Raw genomic sequence first — 11,013 nt, forward strand, 5'->3', positions numbered from 1 at the left:
CAAAGTATACACCTATCTCATTTTATTTTGAAATATTTATTTATAAAATTTTATGAGATTTTATTGGATTTTACAATTTTAAATGTTGAGTTAACATGTTTCACCCTGAGGGCATCTTCATAATCTCATTTTAGAAATTATTTTTGTTTAGTTTTTTATTTTGTTCACATATTCACTTAGTCTCGATTCTTTCCTTTCTCGAATTTTTTTCATCAATGTTAAATTTTTTACCCAAACTTTTGAAATAAATATTTGACATTTTTAACTACTCAGATTTTATAGTGCAACAGACGTACACATATTTGAATTCCAATGAATAGTAGGTTATACAGTTTCTATTGATTATTATTAATATACCTATAAGTGCTCTTTGCAAACTGGAAAATTTATGGAAAATAGTCGATTGTAATAACTTACCCTTTACTTAGGGTCCGCTGTTCTGTTCTAAAAATTCTGAAAGCATCAGTATCAGATCCTGATTTAAATTTTGATTTGCACAGTGTTTCTATATATTCTTTTGCTTCTTGTTTGGAGTGTCTGCAAAACATATTCAAATTTGCATTGATAATTCAATTTCATTTTCTTTTCGATAGCTTGACGAATTTGGCAATGCAGTATTATATTCTTTGTCTTGTGAACAAACGGTTCTGTTTTGTAACTGACAATTACTACCTACTAGATCTAATTAAATATAATAATAGCAAAAGTAATGGCATTTTAAAAGTGCAATCACTTACACTTAGGTACTTCCATTTATAGTATTTATTAAGTTAGCATATAAAATATATAAAATAAGATTATAAAACCTGGAACATTGATAGCATTACATGTGTGTGTAATTCTGCCGTTCAAATACCAATATTCCATAAATGTTGATAATTGTTCAGTATGTGTGCTGTCGAAGCGTTTGTTTTTTTACCAGAAATTAAATAAAAGATTGCTTCAATAACAACAACAACTATTCATCACAATTCAATAAATATTTTTACAACCCATTAAATAAAAACTATTAAAATTCTTACATGCAAAAGTGCGCCAAAAGTGTACACGACTCATGCAAAAAACACAACACTGCCATGTTACACACTTAATATTCCATTCTAAAAACAATATTACCCGAGTTTGGCTTAACCAATAGCGGCACTCCATTGATTCATAGTAGGAACAGATAATCATACTCATAACTGCTATTTAAATGGAATTAAATGTAGAATGCGACTTAACAGCTACTATAGGTACGTAACATTAACATTAACATAGCACATAAAAAAATAATAGATGGAAATAGAACATAATCGTTACCAGAAAATGACGGCAATGAAAGAAATAGTAAGATAATAAAACAGTTTATATGCATGAAAACACAAAACTTATTATTTTAAGGGGGTACATTAGAGTTTGTTGTGGCTAATTTTAACCGTATACCATATGTACAAAATGGTTCATTACGACGTGTTTTAAATAGAAATTCTCTTTTGAATTTTTGATTGAAATTGCTCGCCAAATCATTCAAAAGTTCATAGAGGACGAAGGAGAATTGCTTCTAAACCTGTTGATATTTTCTGACGATTACACCTTTTATACATTATACATTACAAGTGCGCATTAAACGCCAGTGCAAGGAGTGAATCGAAGCAAAACGGCCGGCACCAAGCACGGCACGGCACCGTGCATGCGGCGGCGGCGCGCGGAAAAAATTCTCGAATCGTACAAAACAAGCCGCCGGCCGGCCGACCATGGCCCGTCGTTACAGACAATCCTTATTGAAATTCTACACAATAGTCGATTTATTCACCGCCGATAGCGCAGTTAATATTGTTTTGCTTTTTATGCGAGTACTAGCACGCTGCCGATATGTGTGGGCCATCGCGCAACTCGCCGCGCAAATGCCAGTACTATTAAAAAAGCTAATTATAATCGAAAATATTTTAATTAAAGAAACGCGCACTCTCGCAAATCGTAGTGGCGGTAGCAATAGCGGAAGCGCCCGCGCACGCACGTGGCACTGCACTCAGGATTTGTTGACTATTTCAAATATTGATAACAACACGTATTGCACTCCAATAAGTGCCTAGACAAACTAATTAGAGCCGCACGAGCAAACATGTGCGTGCATGTGCGGTGCGATTACACTACAGTTGCTCTCTATAAGTAAGAACTTACTGCGTTTGAAATGGCAATGATTAGTGGACGTTTTTACGAGTATGCGATATCGGCATATTCCCATTGCACCTTGTTAACATTTTGATAAGTGGATCATTAAGCCAACCGCCATTCGAGAGTTGCTTTAATCTTTCAATATGATCGGAAGGCCTATAGCGTTATCTAACAAGACACTTCGGAAGTATGTATCATTCTAATTGACATGTCCCCACTTGCGGAAAAAATGTGAGTTTAAACATAACAGAAAAAATAATATATGTGGGGTGGACTTGTCTAGGAATAGAATTATAAATGTTACAAAGAAATAGACAAACTATATAAATTTGATACTAAAATTGCATTACCAGATAAATTAATTAAAGTCATTAGAGTTTATGATTTATTAATAGTTAAAAATAATAAGTGTACCAAATTTTGCATGTATTTTGATGCCATTTGTGTGAGCAAATGGAGAGAAAACTTAACAATAGATTTTTATCAACTCCATTATCTATTCGTATGATGAATCAGTTATTTGAAAATTATATCCCAATCAGTAACCATAATTTTGATGAAAAATTCTTGTTTATTGTTAAATGCGTAATCTGATCAGGGTAATACCAATTAACCGATATTTGCCTACCGACCCATTAAAATTTCTATTTTAATGAATAAATAATACATTTTCTATTTAACAAATTTTGGCCAGAATCAGTACTTAATACATATTTCACCAAAATAGATAATCTCCGATAAGGGCAAATTTTTTACTCTGAACTTTTTCTTTCAATTATATAGGAACTGATCTCTATGATCATGTTTTTTAGCCTAATAAAACAAACCAATCATTTTATTTTATCTGTAGGTACCTATATAATCCCAACATGATTGATGAATATTTAAAGACAATAATATTGATCACTTTTTCAATACATAAAAAAAGTAATGAAAAGTTATTTCTGAACTGCCTTTGCACCCTTTACATTGGAATGACGAGTTTTCGGCCAAGTCAACATTATTTCTCTATTAACCCGCTCCATCTCCACGCTGACGATCTTATCGTGATTTCTATTCGATATTTTCTCTTTGGTGAGCAACTGGTGCACGCGTAGCAGGCTTCTAATAGATCTATTAGATTCAATCTTTTCGCGTTAGGTACGGAAAATTGTGGTCTTCGTTACGTTACGTTTCGCAACCATCAGAAGTAGACCTACCCTTACACGGAACGTTCGAAAAGGGTCCACACGACATCGACAGCAAGAGGAAAAAAAGAACGGGGGACGAAATGTGCCGCGTCATCGCGCGGGCGTGCGCTACAGCGCCGGCGGCGCGCCGCCAACGGGGGATGCGTGCTATATAAAAGCGACGTTCGGGCGTCCCGACGCTCTCAGTGCACGCACCGCTTCCGCCACCGGAGATCGTCCGCAGCTCTCGCAGTTCGCCGCCACGATCGTACCGCCGCTGATAACTTGTTGAAGAGGTGCAAGAGGTGCAGTTCACTCACATACCCACAACCGCAGTGCACGGTGCGTTAGGTGTTTTCGTGATCGGCAGGGTAAACACCTCCGCCGCCAACGACCGCCGAAGTCACATTCGCCGCTCGGCATGGGAATATTGAAAATCAGCGTCGTGGTATTGGCATTGTGCTGTGGCATTGCGGTAAGTTGGCGGCGTCGCGCTTTTCCGACGCGCGGCGCGCTTTTAATTGGCCCCGGTCGTTGTTGTTGTTGTTCTGTTGTTTAGTTGTTGTTTTTTTGTATGCTATGAGACGGGCATGTGCGACATGCGCGCGATGCGCCGTGTCTCGTCTCTCGTAATTAGTATGCAAATGCATTTCGGCCAAAGACGCCGCTCAAGAGTGTGCTTTTAATTATCCAAATGGAGTGCACGTAATGGGATTGCAAATCGAAACTTCGCGCGCGGGCAACGCTCACGCAGTTAATTTGCTCACGTTAATTGTTATTGCAATTTAAAATGCAGCCGGTTAATAGTGGCGCGACGCAATCGCTTGCTAATTAACTTTGACCGCCACTTGGAAATCATGCGTATTTTGAGTTCTAAATACGCACTGTCTCTTTTTGATAGTGGGTAATTGTTTGGGTTTTCCACGGGCTATGGTATTCCAACGCAGATATGCTGTCCACAAGAAGCTTTCCAGCGTTTGCTATGGATCATGTTTGTTTGCCTTTGCAAATCAAAATCAAATCATAGTCATGCATGCAGAGAAAATTGTGCGATCATTACGTTCGGAGCCGAATCTCTTGAGATTCGCACAAGCCGCACTCTTCGTTAATTAAATTTTAATCACAATAAGCTCAACTTCCCTATTTCTTCTGCTGTGTTTCTCCACTGCGAGTATCATTACGACATTACGTGTACGTCGGCCCACCGATAATAAGCTAAATCGCGATCGTGTTTTGGAATGGAATGCACAACACGGTGGTTAATTAAATTCGTATTGTGCAGAGCTCTCTATTCGCTTGCGAGCCCAGATGCAAGCGCCACTTAAGCGCGACTTTCACAACGGGGACAATTCTTTTTAATTAAAATTTTCATCCTATATTTCTTACCTTGTTGGTTTTTACAAATTTAAACATTGGTTGGTACTTCATCATTTTATACGTTTCGAATGACAGAGTGAAAAAGAACAAAAAATGTAAGAGCAATACCTCTAATGCTAATGCGCATTTGAAGCGCTAAATTAATTTTGTGAATAAATTTCTGCCGTCCGGAGAAGTACTAATTCCGGCCGGGTAAGTGACTAAATGGCAGTCGCGTCGCAAGCAGTTTGTTTGTTCTTTGTTCTTCACTCTCTACAGTTTTCGCATTTAGCTCGTTTTATTTTTACAAGGATAACTCACAGGCGCCGGTACGTGTCGGTGCTGTGTTCTTTCCATTCTTTCCAGTTTCGGGGAGCCGCGCGGCCTGTCGCCGTCGTCGCTGTAGTCGCAAAATTTTAATAAGCGAAAGGATGCATAATGAAACTTAATTAATTACAGAATAAATTAACTTTTAACGCGCCGCGAAGAATGGTCAATCATGCTCGAATCGTGTTTATATAATATTTTATAGGCATATTTTAATTAGAAATATTATTGTCTAACGTTTAACGATTATACATTAGAAAACGAGTTGTTACTTGTTGATTCCGTTTATAATGCACAAGAATATGAAACAAAGCTAATTCTAGACCGCGTTCGAACGCGCTATGATTAACCTTAACAATTCGTCATTTGCCTGAAAAAATTTATTGGATATTTGCTAGTTTACGCGTATTGCAGGCTTATAATTCAACGTATGCGACCTGTTCAAAGAGAAGTCACTAACACAAAATTCTATTTCAAAATTAGGTTTAGTGTTTTTGGAGCGAATGCCCCTTTCAATTTATTGTTTATTTGAGAATTAAATAGGCCAGCAGGAAAGTAAATATTGTACATTTTTTATGAGTGCACCACAGGACTTCACTGCCACAACAATAAATTCTTTTTTACCTTGATGTCGAACAAATATTTTCCATTAAGTAAATATTGATAGAAACTTGAAAACATATTTCAACCTCCAGTGGTTTGTCCTGTAAAACATTTAGAAAACTGTTTGCATAACGTCCTACAATGTTGCACGCGAAGTCATTTCCGTCGTGGCAACACGACAAAGGGAAGCGCGTCAAGCGAAAACCGCCAGTTATGAAAATTCAATACCCTGATCGTGCCTACTATCGTAATATCGGAACAAAGACATCTATGACGCACATTTGTGTAATAACCCTCGCACGATAACGGTATTCACGATCACCCGCCCCCGATGCTGAGAGTTTGCCAATGTGCTGCTAAAACAAGTCATTAACGTGTACAGAATTCCAGCACATTGTTTTCCAAAGCTATAGTGTGAGGCTTGATTGCATATAGGTATGCAAGCTGCCCATTTCGGGAGACAGCAATATTCCTGCGAGTGCACGCGCTTAGTCCTTGCTGACGCTTCGCGTAAACACCGTAATTTTACTGTGAACTCTCCCCGAAGGGAAAAGGCAAGCACATGCAGGCATTCATTATGCGACATCACAATGTCGAGCGTTTTAATTACGTTATTGCTGGGCGGCGCCGAGCGGGATTTAATTGCCGCCGCCCCGCATTTTAGAACTTGTGGGACGGCACGCGTTTTAATAACGCCGGAGCGTGCTGACGGTGGCAAGAAGTTCACATCGCACGTTTTTACGATGACATGATCGCATCATGATTACAGTAAAAAAATTGCCCGGTGCCACTGGGGTATGCATTAAAAGAAACGGTGTTTACCCTTGAAAGTGAATTGGGCGCGGCTTTCGTTGAAATTCCTACTCGTTTTATTCCGAGAAGGTTTAAGGACGTAGGAGGAATTTTCACTAATGCCAAAGGCGGTTGAGTTATGATATTCGTACGGAGTGTAGAGAACGGCGGAAGGTTAATACCGCATCCGGAACTTTATTACAACGAATTGCAACACGCATAAAAGTCTAAACCTACGCCCCTGTCATTTTACGAGAATTCTCGGCAATAAAGCAAAAACTTGATTATGGTTATGACTAATTAAATGATGCCCATCAGTGAATCAATGTCCTTCCTTGGAATTCTATGGATTCCAGCAAAGCCCAAGGCTGACAAAACCGGCCGAGCTGTGTGTTCATTCGAGGATTACCTTTCATGGACGTTGAAGGCTTGCAAATCTTTTCGCGAGTTTCCTCTAAGTTGATCCTCTTAGATGTGAACTTCCGCAGCATAAAAGTGCCGGCTTTGAAGATGTAGAAAGCAATTGTGGACACAACGAAGTCACTCGTATTCGCCGCGGGCTGTTTAAGGGTGATATTGAAATAATATCAAAGCTGCGCGGAGCCTCGCTGGGAAATGTATACTTATCAATGCAAAGGGAAAACTTTTCGGACTCGGGGCGTTCGTCCTAGTTGATTATTTGCATTATTCTGTTCTGGAAAGTTTAATACGCTTTAGAATTCCATCCTGGCGAAATGGCACGTATGATCCTCCATATTTAAGTAGACAGCTTAGTGTGTGCGCATTGTTTTGCTTTTCTTTGTTCTCAGCCAGCTCAACAAAGAAAAAAGTTCCTTAAAGTTTTTAGTTTTATGTTTTGAAATGCTTGTTACAGCAAACATATGCACAATCGGATGAGGAGATCAGCAACGTCCTGGAGAAAATCTTTTCGCCCGAGAGTGAGTCGTCGATCCATGCGCGGGTCCTCCGCCGAGACATTGTGCGTCGCCTGTACGATGCGCTACAGCGCGAGGATCTAGAGGACGATCTGCTCGGGTATAAGCGCTCTATCGGGTCACTCGCACGATGGGACAACATGCCTACTAAACGGAATCTTGCAGCTCTGGCAAAGGGCGGGTATATCCGCACCCTGCCCGATAGTCAGGAGCAAGAGCAGGAGGAAGAACAAGATAAACGCAGTCTGGCGAGTCTAGCACGTAGTGGACAATTACCAAACTTCCAGCATGAAGATAAACGTGGTATAGCTTCATTGGCGCGTAATGGTGAGCTGCACAGTAAGCGTGACTTGCAAGAACTCATTGATGATCTGTACGAGAAGCGTAACTTGGGTAGTCTAGCAAGGTCTTACAGTCTGCCGGCGTATGGGAAGCGCTACTTAGGAGCTGTCATGAAAAACTCTCGTCTAATAGAAGGTAAACGAAATCTGGCAGCATTGGCGCGTGATGGGTACATGCATGGCAAGCGCAATGTTGCTGCATTGCTGCGGCAAGATAAGATCCATGGACCTAACGATCGTTCGTACGACATGGATGACCCAATGCCACTGGGTAAACAAGACGACCGCATAAACACCATGGAGAAGCGTAATGTGGGATCGGCAAAGGCGAACGGCTATAAGCCGCCCTTCAAGCGATCTGTTGGAGCTGCGGAGGGTGCGAGAGCAAAGCGCGACATCGACTACTACAGCGATGAGTACGCCGTGCCCGTCTATCAAAACCAGAACGTCAGGGATTACGAGGAGCTGATGAAAGCGCTCACAGGCGAATATCCTCCGGATAAGCGCTTCCTCGGTGAGTGTCCAGTCTTGGTCTTATTTTCTTACTTCTCCCACACGTCACTCCCTTTTGTACAATTGCCGAGAGCGCACTAGTCCAAGCACCACATTAAAGTTCACCACGAATGAGACTGAGTATGAGGCTGTTTTGAATTGAACACTGAGCTTGAACACTCACCATTCACCACTGATTCCGTTTCAACACGAGAATTTTGCCTTTTTGTACCTACCAACGCAGCTTTTGATTTGAATTTGAACTTGGACGTGCTCGTAGCGTTTGTTACTCATGTACGAATTGAATTGAATTTATTTTTGTATGCGAACGCGCGTCACCACCACATCAGGCTCAGTGGCGAAGAGCGGTTGGTTCAGGCCGCAGTCTTCGGCGCGCTCGTACTCGTATGTGTCGAGGATTGACAAACGGCACATAGGTTCGCTGGCCCGCCTGGGGTGGCTGCCGGCGTTCCGCCAAATCCGTCGATTCAGTCGGTCCGGGCGTTCGGTGAATGATGCCGATTGCGATTGCAGGTTTTACATTCTTAAACGTTTTCTTTAGACGTTATATTTGCTGTTTATTATACATTTGTTTCACTTATTCGATGTGTAGAGGTAATACCGATGTAGCGCACACCACATACTGAACTAGCTCAGCACAGAATTACCACCCTCGCCAACAACACCAATACTTTCTAGAATAGAGTTGTTCTAGTCATGTGATGAAAAAAGAAAATGGCAGTTTTGTTGATCCAAGGAAATCTTAAAGTTTCCACCAACTGAACTTCAATTCAATATAACATTATTGCAATTTTCACACATAACGTCAAATGGAACAACTCTGCATTACTTTAGATCAGGCATGGATGTTGATGTTGAATGTTTGTTTTACCTTATATAACACGGCTAATAACACATTCATTCTTTATGGTCAACTATTCCAAGTTATAACCAAAGGGCTGTAAAATGTATGCATACTTGTTGTCTTCCTTTACTTAATTCGCTAAATAATCTATATATACGCACTTCCTTCCATCAGTGTAAATACGTCTCCCTTGATAGATAGCAGCTTTCATTTTTTCACAATTTTCGCAAATCTGATATGATCCTGCGGGCCGATGGATGTGTCGCTCTATAAAATCTCTGTATTTCCGGCGTCGCCACGCGGGGTCGTTTACTTTCGCTCTGTCCGCAGGTCGCCTGCCGCAGATGGGCAAGTCGAAGACTACGCCCTCGCCGAAGATCAACTACGAGTAATCCCCAAACGGCATCGGGCGGGGCGCGTCGACGACGAGGACGGCTACCTCGCCGAGAACGAGAAGCGCTTCTTCGTCCAGCCGCTTGTCGACAAGGCGCTGCTCGTGGATAAGCTCCTGCAACAGCAGCGGCAACACTAAACTTAAAATCAAAACAACCTAACTAACATCAATGATATCTTTTTGATTTCTACCAGTATCCGGTTGATGATTTCATTGATTACTTAAATCATTCTTCTGCACTACATATCGGTTTAAACAATATCACACCTGCAAAAATATCAAACAGTTGCGATGTGGACATATCTACACCTGGATTTTGTTATGGGAGCATATCAGAAGCAAATATCAAGATAGACCTGGCATGTTGTTATCGAAAATCAATCAAGAATATCACATCAAAGACATAATCGTAATGCGTAAGGTACTTAACTAAATAACTACTTGCGAGTAATTTGGGGTTTGACTTTAAATCACTTTAAATCGGAACGAGTGTCAGTACATTACATATAATCGAGGCCAATTGGTATATTTTTGCGTGTTTTATTTTATAATCGCTTTCGTTGGATATCGCCGCATTGTTCGTACTTGGCATTACAATTCTGTGATTTGATTTGATCGGTATCCTTTATTTAAAAAGAAAAAACGTCGGCGTACGTTATTTGATTGCTCATTTAAAGGCTGGAACTATATACTATTTTGATGACAATAAGAAGCATCTACATTTTAATGCTGTATAAGACAATACAAAAAAATACTTCAAAAAGGTAAATCTGCGGACAATAATATAAATGTACTACGTTCGAAACTCGTGACAATAAAGAAAATATTTATTCATATTTATTTATACATATATTTGAAGAAAAAGAAATCTATATCATAATATATACACTTAAATATAGTTATATCTAATTAATACTATGCTATAGTATTACCTATGTAGTTGTAATAATTAGTGTCAAACCAAACTATATCGATATGTCAAATCAAGTGTGAAAATAAATCGAGTAAACTGCAAGAAATATAGAAAAGTGTAAGAACATCATAGTTGTTGTTATTTCTAGCCTAGTTGACCTGGCTCCAAATAGATGTCGTAAGGAGTGCAGAACTGACTTATTTATATCATACTTACCTACCTCGCCACTCAGCGTTCAAGGTTCAGCAAGTTAGACGACTTAAAGGGATTGGTAGGTTGCACAGTTGACGTGATAGCAAAACCAACGCAAGAAAATCCCACATCATAAATTCAGGATCCGGAATATTTCCCAGCAATAAAAATTATTCAACGCAGTGCCAATCAATTGCAAATTTTCATTTTTTGTTGTTTTTACGTGTTGTGATACCTCCAATAACTAACAATGCTTCAAGGACACAATATCAGAAAAACTTAGAAAAATCTCAAAAGCATCACATCACGTAACTAACAAAAAACGGCAAGTTTTAACAAAAACAAATATAATTTCGGACATTTTTTATTCGATCAGTGTTCCTAGAAGTCGGTAATAGTTGTACGGTATTGTACGATTTGCGAAGGTGTGATATAACTCGTACAATTACTTCGCCATTTATTGCGCACAACTGTTTT

General features: G+C 39.8%; 1 protein-coding gene across 2 annotated transcripts; it reads left to right on the forward strand.

The window, feature by feature from the left end:
- Positions 1-3,543: 3,543 nt before the first annotated feature.
- Positions 3,544-10,470, forward strand: Nplp1 (Neuropeptide-like precursor 1). Of its 2 annotated transcripts, XM_065302513.1 has the most exons (4): positions 3,544-3,801; positions 7,279-8,194; positions 8,523-8,706; positions 9,368-10,470. In XM_065302513.1, exons 1-4 carry the CDS (start codon positions 3,748-3,750, stop codon positions 9,567-9,569), a joined length of 1,356 nt encoding a protein of 451 aa, XP_065158585.1. In that variant the 5' UTR covers positions 3,544-3,747; the 3' UTR covers positions 9,570-10,470. The 2 variants fall into 2 exon arrangements, with proteins under 2 accessions (XP_065158585.1, XP_065158594.1); XM_065302522.1 differs by lacking the exon at positions 8,523-8,706 and having other exon boundaries at positions 9,368-9,565.
- The last annotated feature ends 543 nt before the right edge of the window (positions 10,471-11,013 follow it).

Source organism: Atheta coriaria, unplaced genomic scaffold (genome assembly GCF_025399875.1).
Source record: "Atheta coriaria isolate IRGN ID8LTWV9N9 unplaced genomic scaffold, Caltech_Dcor_3.1 hic_scaffold_1_pilon, whole genome shotgun sequence".
Taxonomy (NCBI): domain Eukaryota; kingdom Metazoa; phylum Arthropoda; class Insecta; order Coleoptera; family Staphylinidae; genus Dalotia; species Dalotia coriaria.

Coding starts and splice junctions, on each gene's coding strand:
- Nplp1 (XM_065302513.1), top strand. CDS start 3,748: ATGGGAATATTGAAAATCAGCGTCGTGGTATTGGCATTGTGCTGTGGC. Junction 8,195..8,522: donor TCCGGATAAGCGCTTCCTCG/GTGAGTGTCCAG, acceptor CCACCACATCAG/GCTCAGTGGCGAAGAGCGGT. Junction 8,707..9,367: donor GATGCCGATTGCGATTGCAG/GTTTTACATTCT, acceptor CTCTGTCCGCAG/GTCGCCTGCCGCAGATGGGC.